Genomic DNA, 20,316 nt, shown 5'->3' with positions numbered 1-20,316 from the left:
TTTGATGCCTTCAGTGTGAATCTACAATTTACATAGTCATGAAAATAAAGAAAACTCTTTGAAAGAAAAGGTGTGTCCAAACTTTTGGTCTTTACTGTATATATAAAAATCATGTAAGTAAGTATTCACAGCCTTTGCCATGACACCTAAAATTGAGCTCAGGTGCATCCTGTTTCCACTGATCATCCTTGAGATGTTTCTACAACTTCATTGGAGTCCACCTGTGGAAAATTCAGTTGATTGGACATGATTTGGAAAGGCACATACCTGTCTTTTTTACCACATTATATATATATATATATATATATATATATATATATATATATATATATATATATATATATATATACAACCCCTGGCAAAAAGTATGGAATCACCCTTCTCAGATGTTCATTCAAATGTTTAATTGTGTAGAGAAAAAACCAAGCACATATATGCCACAAAACAATTTTCACTCAACAAAACAATATTCTGGCTGTATAAAACACTTAAAAAAACAACAAAGAAAGATAACTATAGTCAATTACAAGTGTTTTTACAGATCAAACAGAGGAAAAAAATATGGAATCACACAAATCTGAGGAAAATTATATGGAATCACCAAATAAAAACACTACTAGTACTTTGTTGCACCACCTCTGGCTTTTATAACAGCTTGAATTCTCTGAGGCATGGATTCAGCTAATGACAAACAGTATACTTCATCAATCTGTCTCCAGCTTTGTCTTATTGCAGTTGCCAGATCAGCTTTGCAGGTTGGAGCCTTGTCGTGGACCATTTTCTTTAATTTCCACCACAGATTTTCAATTGGATTGAGGTCCGGACTATTTGCAGGCCATGCCATTGACATTATATGTCTTTCCTGTAGAAATGTTTTCACAGATTTTGCCCTATGGCACGATGCATTATCATCCTGAAAATGATGCTACCATCACCAAACATCCTTTCAATTGATGGAATAAGAAAAGTGTCCAAAATCTCAACATAAACTTGTGCATTTATAGAAGATGTAATGACTGTCATCTCCCATACCTTTACCTGACATACAACCCCATATCATTAATGATTGTGGAAATTTGCATGTTTTCTTCAGGCAGTTGTCTTCATAAATTTCATTGAACGGCACCAAACAAAAGTTCCAGCATCATCACCCTGCCCAATGCAGATTCGTGATTCATCACTGAATATAACTCTCATCCAGTCATCCACAGTCCAAGATTGTCTTTCTTTAGCCCACTGGAACCTTGTTTTTCTGTTTAGATGTTAATGATGGTTTTCGTTTGGCTTTTCTGTATGTAAATCCCATTTCTTTTAGGCGATTTCTTACAGTCCGGTCACAGAACATGAACTCCACTTTCTGCCCATTTGTTCCTCATTTGTTTTGTTGTGCATTTTCTGTTTTCAAGGCATATTGCTTTAAGTTTTCTGTCTTGGCGCTTTGATGTCTTTCTTGGTCTACCAGTACGCTTCCCTTTACAACCTTTCCATTTGATTTGTACTTGGTCCAGATTTTAGACACAGCTGACTGGGAACAACCAACATTTTTGCAACATTCCGTGAAGATTTACCTTCTTTGAGAAGTTTGATAATCCTCTCCTTTGTTTCAACTGACATCTCTCGTGTTGGAGCCATGAGTTATGTCAATCATCTTGGTTCAACACATCACTAATGTGTGCAAGCACTCTTTTAACTGCAGACTAATTAGCAGTTGTAATCAGATACAGGTGTTTGTTTTAGAAATGCAAAGTGCATGGTGATTCCATATAATTTTCCTCAGATTTGTGTGATTCCATATTTTTTTCCTCTGTTTGATCTGTAAAAACACTTGTAATTGACTATAGTTATCTTTCTTTGTTGTTTTTTTAAGTGTTTTATACAGCCAGAATATTGTTTTGTTGAGTGAAAATTGTTTTGTGGCATATATGTGCTTGGTTTTTTCTCTACACAATTAAACATTTGAATGAACATCTTCTGAGAAGGGTGATTCCATACTTTTGCCAGGGGTTGTATATATATATATATATATATATATATATATATATATATATATATATATATATATATATATAAAATCATAATTATCTTTGGCTTCTATTATGGGTCGCCATGGCGGGTCATCTGTCTCCACACCCCCCTGTCCTCTACATCTGCCTCTTTCAAATCAACTACCTGCATGTCTTCCCTCACCACATCCATAAAGCTCCTCCTTGGCCTTTCTCTTTTCCTCCTTCCAGGTGGCTCCATCCTCAGCATTCTCCCACCGATATACCCCATGTCCCTCCCCTGCACATGTCCAAACCATCTCAATCTAGCCTTGTCCCCAAAACGCCGTACATGCACTGTCCCTCTAATTAAGTAATTTCTAATCCTGTTCATTGTCGTCACTCCCAACGTAAACCTCAACGTCTTCAGCTCGGCTACCTCCAGCTCCACCTTCTGTCTTTTACTCAATGCCACTGTCTCTAATCCATACATCACAGGTCTCACCACAGTCCTATAAACTTTCCCTTTTACTCTTGCAGATACTCTTCTATCACAAATCACTCCTGCTATCACTCTTCTCCACCCACTCCACCCTGCCTGCACTCTTTACTTTACTTCTCTAACACACTCTCCATTACTTTTCACTGTTGACCTCAGGTACCTGAACTCCTCCACCTTCTCCACCTCTTCTCCCTGCAACCGCACCACTCCATTGTCCTCCCTCTCATTCACACACATGTACTCTGTCTTCCTCCTCCAGATTTTCATTTCCCTTCTTTCCAGCACGTACCTCCACCTCTCCAGGCTCTTCTCAACCTGCTCCCTACGCTGACCACAAATTACAATATTATCCGCAAACATCATAGTCCACGGAGGCTCCTGTCTGACCTCGTCCATCAACCTCAGAGCTGATCCTTGATGCAGTCCAACCAGCACCTTGAACCAGTCTGCTGTTCCTACTGCACACTTCACTGCTGTCAAACTGTCCTCATACATGTCCTGCACTAACCTAACATACATCTCTGACACACCAGACTTTCTCATACAATACCACCACTCCTCTTTCGGCACCCTGTTGTACGCTTTCTCTAAATCCACAAACACACAATGTGACTCCTTCTGACCTTCTCTATACTTCTTCATCTACATTCTCAAAGCAAATAAAGCGTCTGTGTTGCTCTTCCTCTGCATTAAACCATACTGTTGCTCACATATGGTCACCTCATCTCTCAGCCTGGCTTTCACTACTTATTCCCTTAACTTCATGGTGTGACTGATCAACTTAATTCCCCTGTAGTTATTACCCCTGTAGTTAATTCCCTCGGTTCCTCTGCCTGGCCATTTGGTACAAATCATTTTCTCCTTCCTTAGTGTCCAACTTCTCATAGAGCTCCTCATATGCCTTTTCCTTTGCTTTTGCCACATCCCTCTTTACTTGCTCCTGCATCTCCTTGTACTCCTGCCTACTTTTCTCATCAATCTGTCAATACCAATTCTGTTTTGCCAACCTCTTTCTCCGTATGCTCTCCTGCATTTCCTTATTCCACCACCAGGTTTTTTGTCTTCCTTTCTATTTCCAGATGTCACACCAAGTACCTTTCTAGCTGTCTCCCTTATCACTTCTGCAGTAGTTGCCCAATCATCCAGCACCTCTTCACCACCACCAAGCCCCTATCTGACCTCTTCCCTGAACCTCACACTACAGTCCTCCTCCCTCAGTTTCCACCATCTTATTCTTCTTTTTCACCTCTAAAACCATCCTACAGATCACCATCTGATGCTGTCTAGCTACACTGTCTGCTGCCAATACCTTACAATCTCCAATCTCCTTCAGGTTGCATCTCCTACATAGAACATAGTCCACCTGTTGCACCTTCCTCCACTCTTATGTCACCCTATGCTCCCATCCTTTTAGAAAAATCTACCACCTTCTACATTCCTCTCCTAAAAGCCATACCTACCTATCACCTCCTCATCACCTCTGTTCCCTTCACCTACATGCCCAATAAAGTCTGCCCCAATCACCAATCTTTCATTCCTAGATACACCTTCTACCACTTCATCTAACTCACTCCAGAATTTTTCATTCTCCTTCATCTCACAACCCACTTGTGGAGCATAAGCACTTATAACATTTATCATCACCCCTTTAACTTCCAGTTTTACGTTCATCACCCAATCAGAAACTCTCTTCACCTCCACTACACTCTTACTGTGCTCTTCCTTCAGAATCACCCCTACACCTTTTCTCTTTTCACCCACACCATAATAGAACAGTTTAAAGCCACCTCCAATGTTCCTGGTCTTACTCCCTTTCTACTTGGTCTCCTGAACACACATCTACCTTTCTTCTCTTCAGCATATCCGCTCCCTCTCTCCCTTTACCAGTCATAGTACCAACATTTAAAGTACCCACTCAAACCTCCACTCTCCTCCACTTCTTTCCCTGCTTCCTCTGTAGACGTCTTCCTCCTCTCCTTCTCCTCCTTCAGCCAACAGTAGCCACATTTTTACCGGTACCCTGTTGGCTAACAATACCTTTTGAGGTCGTTGGTAACCCGGGCCTCGACCAATCCGGTATGAAATTCTGATTCGTGATCCGCATATTTGATTTGGCACGTTTTACATGGCTATGCCCTTCCTCTTACAGTGCACTGGCTTGTGCAACCCTAATTGCTGTTTTTTTTTTCTCCATTTCTTGAAATGTATTAAACTTAAAATAAAAAAATTGCTTTGGACACTTTAATAGCATGGGGCGTGTGCAACACGTGTCATGTGACGTGTCACGACAGCCTCACAGATATGCAGTACACATTACTGCACATCAAAATGTGAACAGGAATGTGTTTGCAAGAGTCTACAAGATATGGATTTGTGACTGCTTGCATGGTGCTTTTTACCTTTAAACTTTTGCGTTATTATGTGTGATCACGATGCACCTGCTCCTACATTCTTGCACCTGTTCATAACTTATAAGTAGGTGATTTGTAACGAATAATCAGTGAGTCAGAACAATGGTCCATGCTTGAGGTGATTTACATGCTAAAGTGCTATGAACAGACCACAACTTAGACCATGAATAATTCACATGAAACTTATTAGCAAATAGTGATGGATGGGTTTTGCGCCTTTATTTGATTAAATTGGAAAAAACCTAGGCAATCTGAGATATACAGTGAGGAAAATAAGTATTTGAACACCCTGCTATTTTGCAAGTTCTCCCACTTAGAAATCATGGAGGGGTCTGAAATTGTCTTGCATGGAGCCCCGGTCCGAGGGAGATTGACAGTCATGTTTAGCTTCTTCCATTTTCTAATGATTGCTCCAACAGTGGACCTTTTTTCACCAAGCTGCTTGGCAATTTCCCCGTAGCCCTTTCCAGCCTTGTGAAGATGTACAATTTTGTCTCTAGTGTCTTTGGACAGCTCTTTGGTCTTGGCCATGTTAGTAGTTGGATTCTTACTGATTGTATGGGGTGGACAGGTGTCTTTATGCAGCTAACGACCTCAAACAGGTGCATCTAATTTAGGATAATAAATGTAGTGGAGGTGGACATTTTAAAGGCAGACTAACAGGTCTTTGAGGGTCAGAATTCTAGCTGATAGACAGGTGTTCAAATACTTATTTGCAGCTGTATCATACAAATAAATAGTTTTAAAATCATACATTGTGATTTCTAGATTATTTTTTTTAGATTATGTCTCTCACAGTGGACATGCACCTACATTCCTACCATAACCATTTCAGACCTCTCCATGATTTCTAAGTGGGAGAACTTGCAAAATAGCAGGGTGTTCAAATACTTATTTTCCTCACTGTAAAGTAACGGGTGATGTAATAGTTTGACAACAAAAAAAGAATGATGTTACACAGTAATTGTTCTTTGACACCACACCCTCGAATTCCTTTGTTTCTCTTGCTTGGTATTTTTATTTTGTTAATTAATTGGTTACTTTTGGGATTATTTAACTATGGCACATGTACACCAATAAATTACTTCACAATCCAACAAGTATTAGGGTCAAAATCTCAATGAATATATTCATACTAGTGATGGATTGGGAGCCCCCAAGAACACGACGGATGTGAGGTGGGATAAGATTGGACAGCTGTCCATCACACGGCACCATGCATATACATTAATACAATTATTTAAATCCAAGAGTCAATACAGCATAGACAATCCACCTTATAACTAATATTAGGTGATTTTAGAGTTCCATAGTTAAGCCAAATTTTGCAACAATATGAGAAGGATTAATTGATATATGCAAAACTTCTGAAAGAAAATGAAATATTAGTTGCCAGAAATTAACAAGCTTAGGGCATGACCAAAACATGTGCGAATGATCACCTATCTCAACTCAAAAGGGATCAATGTTTAATTTAAATTTTGATCATTTTGCCTTTGTCCTGTGTATTCAGTGAACTACATTAAATTAGATAATTGTATGTGATAGAGAGAAGGCAGAGCTGGAGTTTGCACAGTTGAAGATGCTGAGATTTTCATTGGGAGGATGGACAGGATTAGAAACGAGTTTATTAGAGGAACGGTGCATGTAGTACATTTTGGAGACAAAGTGAAGGAGGCAAGACTGAGATGGTTTGGACATGTGCAGAGGATGGAGGTGAGGCAGAAAGGCAAAGGGGGAGGTTTATAGATATGGTGAGGGAAGACATGCAGGTACAATAGTTGGTTTGAAAGAGGCAGATGTAGAAGACCACCTCAGTCCAATGGCATTTCGTCACAAAATGTAATTTATTGATTCGTGTTCATAGACACGAATTCTATGTAATCTATTGAGGACAGGGTAGTACGGAGACGGATGATCCGCTGTGGCGACCCCTAGCGGGAGCAGCCGGAAGAAGCAGTACCTGTATGTCATAAACAGACAAGTTGAATTAATCTTGTTGAAAATATCGAATCTATCAAATTTATTTTTCACATTGTCGTTTCGATTTCGTTAAGAATGTTACATTTTAGAAATAATTCAAATATATCATACCTATATTGTTTTTGGAAAGTCGTTGATTTCTAAAATGATATCAAGCAGTGATTTTTGTAGGTAGAGCTGGAAAGTCCAGAGTGTTAGATGTCAGAAAGCTGGGAATTTCCAAATATCTGAAGAAGTAATTTTTTGGAATATTATATTTTGCCCGTATTTGATAAAACGACATAAAGCTATGATCACTATATACATCTTTTAGTGTGACAAGTCCTTTTTTCCACCCAGCAATTAAAAGCATCATCTATAGAAATTATAGACTTTTTAATTATGACTTCATCCCTGTTGATCATTCATTGTCCAATGGTACTTGCTATTTTCTTCATTCTAATGTTTATTTTTTTATAGATGTGGCACAATAATGCCCATCAAACCAAACACAGGTTTCATGCATGCTAATAGTTTAATTACAAATCATAGAATTTTATTTAACAGGGGTTAAAAGAAAATCAGAAGGTGCTTCCTTGCCCTCAACAAAAAGTTGCAACCCCATGCAAAAAAAACCAGAAAAACCTTTTGATTGCATCAACTATTTTTACAGCAACTATTCTAAGTCCATTTGCACACACTTTTTGAAGATACTCGGAAGGTAGGTTCTTCCAGACATCTTGGAGTACTAGATGTAGGCTGGATCAAATCCTTCTGTGTCTTCATGTAATTCCAGACAGACTAGATGATGTTGGGCTCCCTGGAAGTCAAACCCCCACCAAATTTCGAGTTAAAATTTTATATGTCAGATACACATTTATACAGAGAATGACATGACTGTCCAACTTGTAAACATGAAAAGATATACAATATAAGATATAAATATAATAAAATATAAGAAATAAAGAGTAAAGTAACATTAAAAAATAAGTATAAAAGTATATTAAAATATAATCTGACTATAAGTATGAATATATATATATATATATATATATATATATATATATATATATATATATACATACTTATAGACTATAAGTATGAATATAAATAAGTATGACTATAAGTATGAATATATATATATATATATATATATTCATACTTATAGTCAGATTATATTTTAATATACTTTTATTAGTACATAAATATATATGACAGAAGTACAGACTCTCTTCTCTTCTTCTCTTCTCTTCTTCTCTTCTCTTCTCTTCTCTTCTCTTCTCAAATTTGGGGCCAATCAGAGAAATAGTCACACCAAATATTGAAATCATTCTTAAATTTACAGCATTTCTTCACACCCACTTAAAACCTTTGCACAGGATTTTCTCTCTCTCTCTCTCTCTCTCTCTCTCTCTCTGTCTGTATGTGTGAGAGAGAGTTTATTTGTGAGTTTGTTTTCTTCAAATCTTTCACGCTTCGATGCACTTTCACTAACAAATCCAACGCTAGTCTACATATAACTCCCGTGATGCCACACGGACCCGCCCCCTTTCCGCAATTTTAACCAATGGAATTTCAGTCCACTTTAACGCTGTAAGCTGATTGGCTGACGCCTATTGGGGCGCAATATTCAAAGTCAGCCAACTGTCGTCTCGAGCTTGTGTCTGTTCAGTGCTGTGAGGTTCGGAGAGGTTGAGAAGGTTTAATCCGCGAGTGAGGTATTAAAAAAAAGAGATAAATAAATACCTAATTCCAAAATTAACATCTTTAAACCCCGTGTGAAACACCAGCGGGGACATTGTTGGGTAAGTTTAAATTTTCAATGCTAATTTCTATAGCTAACTCGTAGCTAGGCCATTTAAATGAGCTTTAGCGGCTTTATACCCGCTTCCTTTTTATACATGGTTTATTATGACTATAATTATTTGTGACCTTAGTTAGAAATTGTTTTATTTTGTATTTGATGTAAGTGTTTAGTGTTGGTGTAATTTTCATGTTTTACCCGCTATGAGCCATTTAAATAGCAGCTTGCCAGCTCACGAGCGAACAGCGGGTGCAGTCGGTAGCAGCTGATGTAAATGTCGTCGGTTGCGGTTCTAATAAACTCTTCATCTGTAAAACAATATGTGACAGCAAAACATAAGGGAAGTAAAAAGACCGCGCTGGAGCAGTCCAGAAGACGCTCTCTGACCATGTCGAATATAATCCCGGCGAGCAAAAAAGAGGAAAAGGGCCGAAACATCCAAGTGGTGGTGAGATGCAGGTGAACATCTTTTATTTCTGTTTGTGCTTCTGATTTTTTCATGCTTGCTTAATTGATTCACCTGCAATTGATTCACCTGCAATTGATTCACCTATGGAATATTTATTTTATTTATTATGCGTGTGGACACTTAAAAATGTCTGCATGTCTTTTCTTTGCTAGATATATAATACAATAGATGTATACTTGTGCATTGTTGCTGTGTACCTGGACTATGCAATGAAAGATCTTTGTCCAACTAACTATTTCAGTGAGCAGACTTTATTTTAGATCTTTCCTGAGCAGATTGATTTATGTATTACAGCAGCACAGAGAATAAAAACCTAGGCATTTACAATGTAAATGGAAGATAAGAGATCCATGTCGAGATGAATGATGTAGTGTATAAGGAAGGAGCAGATACTGTGTGGTGTGGTGATGCAATCTAATCTATTTGTGTAGACGTTGTTGGTATTCTGATGTAGACGTTACACCAGAATACATTAGGTGATGTAACATTAACATCTAATTTGTTCTCACTGGTATAAAGTTGCTGTGTGGACGTTGTGCTCAAAGCAGTGGCGGTTCCCAACACAGTACTGCACTGTGTACAGTGTCATATATGACCTGCTGTAGTGTACAGTGAAAGAAAGAATTGCACTGTGCTGTAGTGTGTGTGTGTGTGTGTGTGTGTGTGTGTGTGTGTATATGTGAGATGTTGGAAAAAGCTGCCTTCACTAAACAGGTAGTTTAAAAAAAATTCTTGTTCCCCCATTTCTTCGCCTGTACAGAGGTGTGAAAGTGTTTTCCTAAATTCTTAATTTTTTTGCATGATTGTCACACTTTACTGTTTCCGATCCTTTTATTAGTAAAAGATAACACAAGTGAACGCAACATGCAGTTTTTAATTGAATTTTTTTTTTTTTTTTTTTATTGATGGAAAACAAAATCCAAAACTACATGGCCCTGTGTAAGCGTTTGCCCCCCTGTTAATACTGTGGTTAAATTTCTCGTCACACCCAGGCCTGATTACTGCCACACCTGTTCACAATCAAGACAACTGCCGGACAACGTGAAGTATACCAACAGATCCTCAAAAGCTAGACATCATGCTGACCTTTGGGACTCCAGAGAACCACAGTGAGATCCACTATTCACAAATGGCTAAAACATGGCACAGTGGAGAACCTTCCCAGGAGTGGCTGGGCAACCAAAATTAGCCCAAGAGCACAGCGACAACTAATCCAAGAGGTCACAAAAGACCCCACATCCAAAGAACTGCAGGCCGCTTGCCTCAGTTAAGGCCAGTGTTCATGACTCCAACATAAAGAGACTGGGCAAAAAAGGCTTGTCTCAGTTTTGCCAGAAAACACCTTGATGAAATCCAAGACTTTTGGGAAAATACTCTGTGGACTGACGAGACAAAAGTTAAACTTTTTGGAAGGTGTGTCCCATTATGTCTGACGTTCTTTTTCTGAAATGCGGTGTTACTTTTACATCATACCAGCAGTAAAATATGGTGGTGGTAGTGTGTTGGTCTGGGGCTGTCTTGCTGCATCAGGTCCTGGAAGACTTGCTGTGTTAAATGGAACCATGAATTCTGCTGTTTACCAAAAAATCCTGCAAGAGAATGTCCGGCCATCTGTTTGTGACCTCAAGCTGAAGCGAACTTGGGTTCTGCTGCAGGACAATGATCCAAAACAAAGTCTAAACCTCTGAATGGCTGAAGAAAAACAAGTCTTTGGAGTGGCCTAGTCAATGTCCTGACCTGAATCCTATTGCGATGCTGTGGCATGACCTTTAAAAGGCGGTTCATGCTGCATGTTGTGTTCACTCGTTATCTTTTACCTATTTTGCAAAAAAAAAAAAATATTTAAATCAGGAATTGGGCAAACACTTTTTCACACAACTGTGTCTGAGAGATAGATAGATGGATGGATAGATATTTGGATGAAAAAAAAAAAGGTTAATGTTTTGTGTTTGGCTTGGCTATTGAGGGTGTTTATTGTAGCTTTGTGCTGAATTTGTCCACTTCTTTATTTATTTATTTATTTTTGTATTTTTATTATGGATATTTTTGTAAAGATTTCCTGTTGCTGTCAATTGTGAACATAAGTGTAAATTCTAATGGCGAATGTGTTCCAGGCCGTTCAATGCAGTGGAGCGGAAGTCCAACTCTCATGGAGTGGTGGAGTGCGACTTGAACAGGAAAGAGTTGACAGTCCGTACTGGAAGCGCCACTGACAAAACTTCCCGGAAAATGTACACCTTTGACATGGTGTGTGGATTTCTACTATATTTATTTATTTTATGTTAATGGCACTGATGTAAGACTGTGGAATGCTTGACAATTTCACATATATCCTGATATTTCATTAATAATCTAAGTGACTGTTTAGTGTTCATATGTACAGCTGTTGTCATTACATGTAGTGAAAAATGATGTGACTGTTCTACATGTAGGTTTTTGCTCTATTTGAATGATTATTAAAAGGATCCTCCACATGTAATTGGACAATATTTGGATAAAAATGTATTTGTGAAATTTATCTGGGTGAATTGCATTTAATGGCCAGGGTGTTTTAAAAAAAAAAAAAAAAAAAGTTTGGATAGATAATAAATGTGGTGGGTTAAATGTATTTATTTTAATTACCCTGTCTCGCCCATGCAGGTCTTTGGCCCGTCTGCAAAACAGATTGATGTATACAAGAGTGTGGTGTGCCCCATATTGGATGAAGTCATTATGGGATACAACTGTACCATTTTTGCGTGAGTGACCTTAAAACCAGACATCAGTCTTAGCAAATTCATCTTTTAATCATGGTTCTGAAGCTTATTTATGTTTAATTTTAAGCTATGGGCAAACAGGCACAGGGAAGACCTTCACTATGGAGGGTGAAAGGTCACCTAATGAGGAATTCACCTGGGAGGAGGTAAAATGAGTTGTTATTATTATTATTTTTTTTAAGAAATAGTGACAATGGGTTAACTTCAATATGCTGATGCTTTATTTCTTCCATTTTCAGGATCCTCTGGCTGGTATCATTCCTCGTACTCTTCACCAAATCTTCGAAAAGCTGACCAGTAACGGCACAGAGTTCTCAGTGAAGGTTTCCTTGCTAGAGATCTATAATGAGGAGCTGTTTGACCTTCTCAGCCCTTCACCAGATGTCACAGAGAGGCTGCAGCTGTTTGATGACCCCAGGAACAAGGTCTGTATTAAATTCCATGATTGATCGCAGTTGTTAGAGAAATATGCATGTATACATTTTTGGTACCTGATTGAATTTCAGCTCTACATGATCTTTTTTTTATATATATATATTTTTGGCCTTTTCAGAGAGGTGTTATTGTTAAGGGACTGGAGGAAATAACTGTACATAACAAAATGAAGTCTACCAGATTCTCGAGAGAGGATCAGCGAAGAGGAAGACTGCTTCCACTCTAATGAATGCATACTCCAGGTAGGAAAGCAGGCTGAATCAGCATAAATTAGTCTAGCGTTGTTTTTAAGAAATTGGCAAGTTCTGGCATTCTTTTAATGTTGCCTATTCTTACCTTTCCCTACAGTCGTTCCCACTCAGTGTTTTCAGTCACCATTCACATGAAGGAGATCACTCTTGATGGAGAGGAGCTGGTGAAGATTGGAAAACTGAACCTGGTAAGACTTTGTAAATCAATATATATTCCAAAGTTAAAACGCTTGTGTATATGTATGCTAGAGGACAATTGTCTCGTCAATGTTTGTATTTATTGAAGTTGTTTTAAAAAAATTAAAATGTCTCTGTGTAGGTGGATCTTGCAGGTAGCGAGAACATCGGCCGCTCCGGAGCGGTGGACAAACGTGCACGTGAGGCCGGAAACATTAACCAGTCACTGCTGACGCTGGGCCGTGTGATCACAGCTCTGGTAGAACGCGGCCCTCATGTGCCCTACCGGGAGTCCAAACTCACACGTATCCTCCAGGACTCACTGGGTGGACGCACCAAGACCTCAATCATCGCCACGGTCTCTCCAGCTTCCATCAACTTGGAGGTGAAGAAACTTCCTGGTGCTCAGACGTTATGTTTGTGTGTTGTTTGTTTCCTGTCCAGAAGGAGATGGTTGTTGAATAATAGTTTTGAGGACAAAAAAAGCATGGTAGTTTGGATGTTTTAAAATGCAAATGTTATTTTTCTGAGGTATGTGCTGTGTAGTGTAGGTTTAGAACATTTCTTAATGCTGCTAGTTACTGATACCAAATTCTTATTCTTTTTCTTCTTCCACTGAATGCAGGAGACACTCAGTACACTTGATTATGCTAACAGGGCAAAGAACATCATGAATAAGCCTGAAGTGAACCAGAAACTAACCAAGAGAACCCTAATCAAGGCAAGTCCCATCATAAATGTGCAATTAATTTTTTTCCCCCAGTATTTGTGGTTACAATCTTGTATATAATTTTTTTACATCCAGGAGTACACCGAGGAGATTGAACGCCTGAAGCGGGATTTGGCTGCCACCCGTGAGAAGCATGGTGTCTATCTCTCAGCTGAGAACTACGAGTGAGTTCAATTGTCTCTTTCTGAAAGTACGGGATTGAAGCCTTGATGCTTTTTGTTCTAAATAATGATTACTCTTCTAATCAGAACATTACACTAAACATTTGCTCAAACCTTTAATTGTAAAACAATGCACATATGGGTGTGTTTATAGTATATTATATATTAATATTCACTCACCCAAGTGACAAGACTTTTACCATAATCCTCCATTGTTTGTGCCCCATATAGGTTTGAGGGTTAAAAATGAAATGTTTGAGGTCACATTGAAAAACATGGATATTTTAATGTCAGATATTTAGTGAAAATGTCTAAATCCCAAAGGATTAAATACACTGGCAGTGTAGGTGGTTAAAAAAAAAAAAAGGCAACTTGTGGCATGATTTTTACTTTTAGTAGCATTGTTGTTTGGGGTTTTTTTTTTTTTTTTTTGTTAAAATGATTTCGCTACTTTTTTTTGTTTTGCAGGAGTATGAACAGTAAACTGGTGAGTCAGGAAGAACAGATCACCGAGTACACAGAGAGGATTTCAGCAGTGGAGGAGGAACTTAGAAGGGTGAGAATTTAACAGGAGTCTCATTTCCTGCTAATTGGTCAAAATAAATTTCCTTTAATGTCTTAAAAGGCTGTGGTGGATTATTTGCTGTTGGACAAATGATTTCATTCGTTGATTAGCCAAAAACGATTTTCCCTGCCGGTTCTAATCAGGAGTGAAGTTGTTCTACTGAATAACTGTTAGGTTAATATAGGACCATCTCCCAAACCACTGTTAAAAATCTACCTACAAACTTATTTGTGTTTAGTGTTAACATAAAGCCTGGAGTAATTTAAGTTTTATGGGAACTTAAAAGATGGCAATAACTGCAGTAATGAACAGGCTAAAATCAGAATTGCTTTTAAAGCAGTTTGAAAGGTAATTTTCATCAGAATAATGTGTTCATGCTTCTATTTTAGGTGATGGAGCTGTTTACAGACAGTAAACAGAAGCTGGAACAGTACAACGAGGACCTCCAGGACAAGAGCCAGCAATTGGAGGAGGTTCACAAGGACCTGAAGGAGACCAGGCAGAGGCTCACTCAGGAGGAGTTCATCACCACACAGCTGCAGACCACCGAGAGCCAGCTGCACGGCACTGCAGGACAGGTGCGACGGCGTGAAAACTTCAAACGGTCACAATTCTAACGGATAAACGGTTTAGAATGTAATGAATTTTGTGACTGTCCTGTAGCTCTTGAGTACGGCAGAGGTGAGCACAGCGGACGTAGGAGGCCTTCATGCTAAGCTGCAGCGGGTGAAGGCTGTGGAGCAGCACAACGTCAGTGCTCAGGGTAACTTTGCTCAGCGCATAGAGCAGAGCTGCAGCAGCATGCAGAGCGCACTGCAGGAACACAGCCTCAAACATGCTGGAATGCTGGATCACTATCGGCATGCCATAGGTGAGTATATCGCAGTCCTGGGGTTGACTAGAAATTAGACAGATGTTTTTAAGATTATTTGTAATTTCACCGTGCATAAAGTACAAGGTTCTCTTTCCGGTGCCAGCATTTGATGCGTATTTTGACCGTAAACTGATTTTCCTCATTACATTTTAGAATGAATGTTACAACAAATCCAGCTGGTTTAGGATGGAATCCTGTAACGTTACCTTGTCGTTTGTGTTTAGCGGCTCTGTTGGGGGGAACGGGTCGTGTGTTTGAGGAGGCTACGAGCTCAGTGTTGAGATCCTACACTGCTGTCCGAGAGGCTGTGGTGGAAGGAGTGGACTGCTGTAAGGCCAAGCTGCTGCAGCAGGGCGAGCTCACAAAAGGAAACCGAGACGCCATGCTTCAAATGCTGGTGAGATAATTTCACAGGATAATCCTGCATACTCTTTAAGCAAATTTACCTCAGGAAAAAACCGGCGAGACATTCTGTGTGTAGCCGCTTCAACTAGGTTTTTGCTGGATGTAGGTTTTTTTTTTTTTTTTAAAACTAATTCAGACTCTTCTTTGCCTTCAACAGGACGAGCATAAACTTAATCTAGAAGATGTTCTGATTGCAAAAGCGATGCCTGCTATCGGATCGATTATGGCTGTAAACGAAGGGTTGAAGCAGACACTGCATAGATATAATGCTCTGGCTGGACAGGTGTGTGGGATATTATTATTTTTATTAATTTATTTTTGAGAAATGGAGTCAATGAATTTCATATACTATAGTTACCATAGGTTCTGTCAAATTACCCAATAGTATCTGTACATATAAAAATTATTTTTAGTTTACAAATTGTGTTGCTGAACAATATTTATTACCTGCAAATAATAGTATAATATGAATAAGTCAAAGTGAAGATTTTTCTATATATTAAAAAAAAAAAAATCATAAAATAATAATTTCCTCCCAGGTGGAAGGGATGAAGGCGGAGATGACTGCATTTTTTAGCAGCCACGTAGAGGCGCTGGCAGTCATGCGGGAAACAGCAGTTCAGGACTTCACTTCCCTCCAGGCTGAACACAGTAAACTGACTGAGCAGATCAACCAGGCCAGCCAGCAACACAAAACGGTACGCCTGTTCAGTTAACTCTTAGTGAACCTGTTCAATTCACCAAACATTTGATTAAAAATAATGGGGTAAAATACTGAATTGAAAACCTTTTTTTTATAAACGATTCTCTGATTGTGGTTGAGGGAAGTTTGTGCGTTTTTAAATAGTTCAATAATTCATTTTATCAGACCGCACAACCTTTGCTTGATTAGTTGGTCTCATCAGTGATTACTTGATCATAGATGGCAACTCTAGGTCTATCCACTTATATTAAAAGGAGACAAGTTTGGTACCCCCCCAATATATATATTTTTTTTAAAGAAAAGCTGTGTGCTATTAATTGTACAGTGACTTGTCCATTACTAAGTCAGGGGTTCTCTTTGTGTATTGCAGCGTGTAGAGCATCTACTTCGCTGTGTTCAGGATCAGATGAATCTCCTGGCCCTGGACACACAGTCTGACTTTACTGGTCTTCAGGAGGCATCAGATGCACAGGGAGCTCCATTGGAGACTCTAAAAAATGCAATAAAGAGGTGAGTAAAGAGCACTGGGTTTAATCACTGTTAAATCTTAATGCTTGTTAATCTCGTTTGCATGTTGACTGTGATAATTGGGTACTAGTGCTAGAATACGTTAACGTTTATGCAAATTAGTGATAAAATTCTTTGAAAGCTGCCTTGCAGTTCTCTACATGTTTATCTACTTGCTACATGATTATTTTTATTTATTTATTTATTGCAAATTTTTGTATTTGACGTTTTTTCCTTCTACTCAGCAAATGCACCGATGCTGAACAGGAAAGCTCGTCAGTCTGTGCTCGCCTAAGTTCATGTACAGACAGAGTGATGAAGGAGATGAATGGAGTGGCAGAGGAGGGTGCACATCGCTGGAGGAAAGTGCTGGTTATTGTGGTCTCTTGCAGAGCTCTCTGGAGTCACTGACCGATTCATCCCTCCAGTGGTGCCATGCAGCCAGAAACCTGACTGAGCGACGTGCCGAGGAACAGCTAACCCTCACAGAGGAGAGCAAGACTTTAGTGCATGAGCTTCTGAAGGTAAGACATGTAAAGTCACTGATAGTATTGGGGAAAAAAAAAAACACAGCTAATTTCCTAAGGTACTTAATTTAATGATATTGTACACTGATTTTAAGGTAAAAGCTGAGGCTGGTGCGTTTCTGTTTCGTTGTGGAGTATCTATGAAAGGAACCGACACATTTCAGTGACTTTGTAATATTTAATGTAACTTAAAATGGAGAAATATTTTATTTGTAAGTAGATAAATTGTTATTGTAAATTGTGCTGGTATCAGGAGTGTGTTGGAGACTATCTAATGTTTACACTGTAGGAATTTATAATGTCCTGAGTAATGGGTGAATGTGCAGGCATAAACTGAAACTTTTGAAACATGAAAATGATTGTGTAATCATGAAAGTAGAAAAAAAGAATTGAGGTATTTTTCAGTTTCCTGATTAAACATCTGGACAGTAGCAGAGTTTTTTAAATTTATATCTAATCTTTTCTAATATTATAATCTAATTATCTTCACATACACAGCGTGCAGAGGAGCGCGGTCAAGCCACGGTAGAGGAGTGCCGAACTTGTCTTGCTCCAATGCAGCAGGAAGTGGAGGGGGTACTGAAGAGAGTGGGAGTGCAGGTGGACGAAGACCAGGCCATCCTACAACAGCACAAAGAAGAACTTTCGACTCTTACCATGCAGACCCTGAATACAGTTAACCACTTCCTGAGTAATGAACTCCAACAGGATCTGCCAACTGGTGAGACAAGATGTTCAGATATTTTAGCAGGAATAGGGGGTTACAATTGTCTTTATATCTATTTAGCTCTACCTATGCAGTTTTTTTGCACATACCTGTAGTTCTTCATTTTCCTTTTTCTATAACTATTAGAGAATTAAATTTTTTCCCTTCATTTTATATATATATATTTTTAATCATCTTTTCCAATCTATAAAATATATTTTTTACATTTCTAATTAAAGTGATTTGTCAATTATTTATCCCAGCAGCAAATTCAAAGTAACACCAGCAGAATGCTCTGTTAATTGTGCAGATATTATACAGCCATAGTAAAAGCGAATGTTTGGTCTTTTTATATAATTTTATTTTTTTTATATGTAAAGGTACAACACCAAAGCGTAAGGAGTACGAGTACCCACGTGTCCTGGTGCCACTGAGGAGCAGAACAGAGCTGGAGGATGAGTTTAGGGCTCAGCAGGAGCAGCTAATGAACGCTCTCAGTCAGTGTGAAGTCCTCACCGAGGGAGAGGAGGAGGAGAAACCTGTGGATCAGGTACAAGCCTCATACCCGATATTTACACACAATGCATGGAAATAAAGGTGCCACATATTTGAGCTGATCGTTACCCATGGAATGCATTAACACGATTATTTACATATCCAGGACTCTCTGGAGGATGAGGTTTGCAGCTCCAGTGATAGTAACTCGACCCAGCAGTCTATTTCAGAGGAGAACTTGATGTGCTATGAAGAAGGAAGGGTTCCATTCTTTAAGGTAAAGCTATCATTCAGGTGTATGCAAAAAAAAAAAAAAAAAAACCCTTTCCCTCAGTGAGACAATAAATGAGCCAGTCAGCACATTTTGATTTTTAACTACACAACTACTCCTTCAAGAATGGCAGGTCAGATTACTTTATATAAAGATGTAGCAATTCCTGAAAAGTTTTTGTTTGTGAGAGGGGTGCCTTGAGTGTAAAATTCCAAACAAAACACAGATGGTCCTCGTGTTATGACAGTTCTTAGGATTTCCCAATCTTGGAACATTTATAGTAATATGACAATTACATACACTAACCAGGCTTAACATTATGACCATATGCCTAATATTGTTTTGGTTTCTTATTTTGCTGCCAAAACAGTCCTGTCCCGTCAGGCCTTAACAGCATTAAGTTCTTCGGCAATTTGACAGTAGCTCGTCTGTTGGATCGGACCCCACGGGCCAGCCATTTCTTCTCATGTGCATCAATGAGCTTTTGGACGCCCATGGCCCTGTCACCGGTTCACCACTGTTTCTTCCTTAGACCACTTTTGACAGATATTGAATACTGCTGACACCACAAAAGAGTCTGTCCATCACAATTTGGCAATTTGGCTCTTGAGATAATTAGTGTTATTCAATCACTAGTCATGTTATAAGGTCCTAATGTTATGCCTGGTGTGTGTACATACGGTGTACTACGTAGGTTTATACATTATGGTACTGCAAATTGCTATTCGTATGTAATTACAAAGTACGGTATACAGCTCCATACCCGATAACTACTGGGTAGTAGATGGGACTATCTACAGCAAAATTTTTTGCGCCACGGCCCGGATTAATGTCAGACAACATTAAACATCTTGACATGCATCAAGCGTGAGTCATAGACAGATGTGACTGAGAGAATATGGTAATTTTCCCAAATAAAATATCCAAATGACCCAGGGGTTGGTGACCACTGATCTACAGTACATTATTTTTATTTATAAATCTCTCCGTGTATTTGAGCCCTTGTTCCTTTTGTATTTTAGAGCTTCACTCGCTCAATACCTTTTTTTAAAACCGATTTAGCTGCAGATTATTATAATCATCTTCTTTCCTCCTCTACAGAAAAAGTCCAAAAAAGAAAACCTCAACAACAAGTCTCTTAATCGTTCTAAGGTAGCTGAGAACGAGACCTCTGTGACGCCACCTCGGTCCAGATTACCTCTCAGGGCCCAAAATCAATGATGGCTCCATTTTTTTCTTTTCTTTACACAGTTACCCGGAAAGAATTTTATGTAATTTCTTATCTACTTACACAACATATGTATTTTTAATGTGTTCATTTTTCATGGTCATGAATTTAAAATATTTGTTTGTCTTTTTTTCCTCGTTCACTGTTTCAATGTTCAGCAAAATGTTGGTGTTTACTATTCATTTTTTTTTCACTTGGATTAAATGGGTATTTTGTGTTTTGTCTTCCATTTTAGAAAGTTTTTTGACTTCTGATTCAAGGACTGTTTAAAAAAAAAAAAAATCACTTCAAAACTAATAAAGATTTTAAGATTTTCAAGAGTTGTGATTATGATGTTTATTTACGTCCTCATGTATAAAGAATGTAGGTCATATGGCTGTCTTGGATTTTGAACA

The 20,316-nt window shown here is 38.7% G+C and overlaps 1 protein-coding gene and 1 long non-coding RNA gene across 3 annotated transcripts; one reads left to right on the top strand and one right to left on the bottom strand.

Moving 5' to 3' along the window:
* Positions 1-7,373: 7,373 nt before the first annotated feature.
* Positions 7,374-8,997, bottom strand: LOC124390009. 2 transcript variants are annotated; one of them, XR_006926676.1, is made up of 2 exons: positions 8,860-8,997; positions 7,374-7,677 (listed from the first exon to the last, which is right to left on the bottom strand). It is a non-coding gene; the product is annotated as an uncharacterized LOC124390009 (long non-coding RNA). The 2 variants fall into 2 exon arrangements; XR_006926675.1 differs by lacking the exon at positions 8,860-8,997 and adding an exon at positions 8,086-8,233.
* On the top strand, positions 8,486-20,239 carry kif11 (kinesin family member 11). Its single transcript, XM_046855633.1, is given in 25 exon segments — positions 8,486-8,662; positions 8,991-9,120; positions 11,245-11,377; positions 11,771-11,868; positions 11,954-12,032; positions 12,126-12,311; positions 12,440-12,482; positions 12,485-12,563; positions 12,670-12,760; positions 12,892-13,134; positions 13,375-13,470; positions 13,555-13,643; positions 14,109-14,196; positions 14,595-14,783; positions 14,869-15,076; positions 15,304-15,476; positions 15,642-15,767; positions 16,024-16,182; positions 16,558-16,697; positions 16,940-17,040; positions 17,043-17,218; positions 17,720-17,942; positions 18,308-18,477; positions 18,589-18,699; positions 19,795-20,239. Coding segments are annotated over 24 exon segments (3,192 nt in total). The 5' UTR covers positions 8,486-8,662; positions 8,991-9,049; the 3' UTR covers positions 19,915-20,239.
* The last annotated feature ends 77 nt before the right edge of the window (positions 20,240-20,316 follow it).

Source organism: Silurus meridionalis, chromosome 8 (genome assembly GCF_014805685.1).
Source record: "Silurus meridionalis isolate SWU-2019-XX chromosome 8, ASM1480568v1, whole genome shotgun sequence".
Lineage (NCBI taxonomy): Eukaryota > Metazoa > Chordata > Actinopteri > Siluriformes > Siluridae > Silurus > Silurus meridionalis.
Note: the sequence above shows the minus strand (reverse complement) of the source record. Positions and strands in the feature narration are given on the sequence as shown.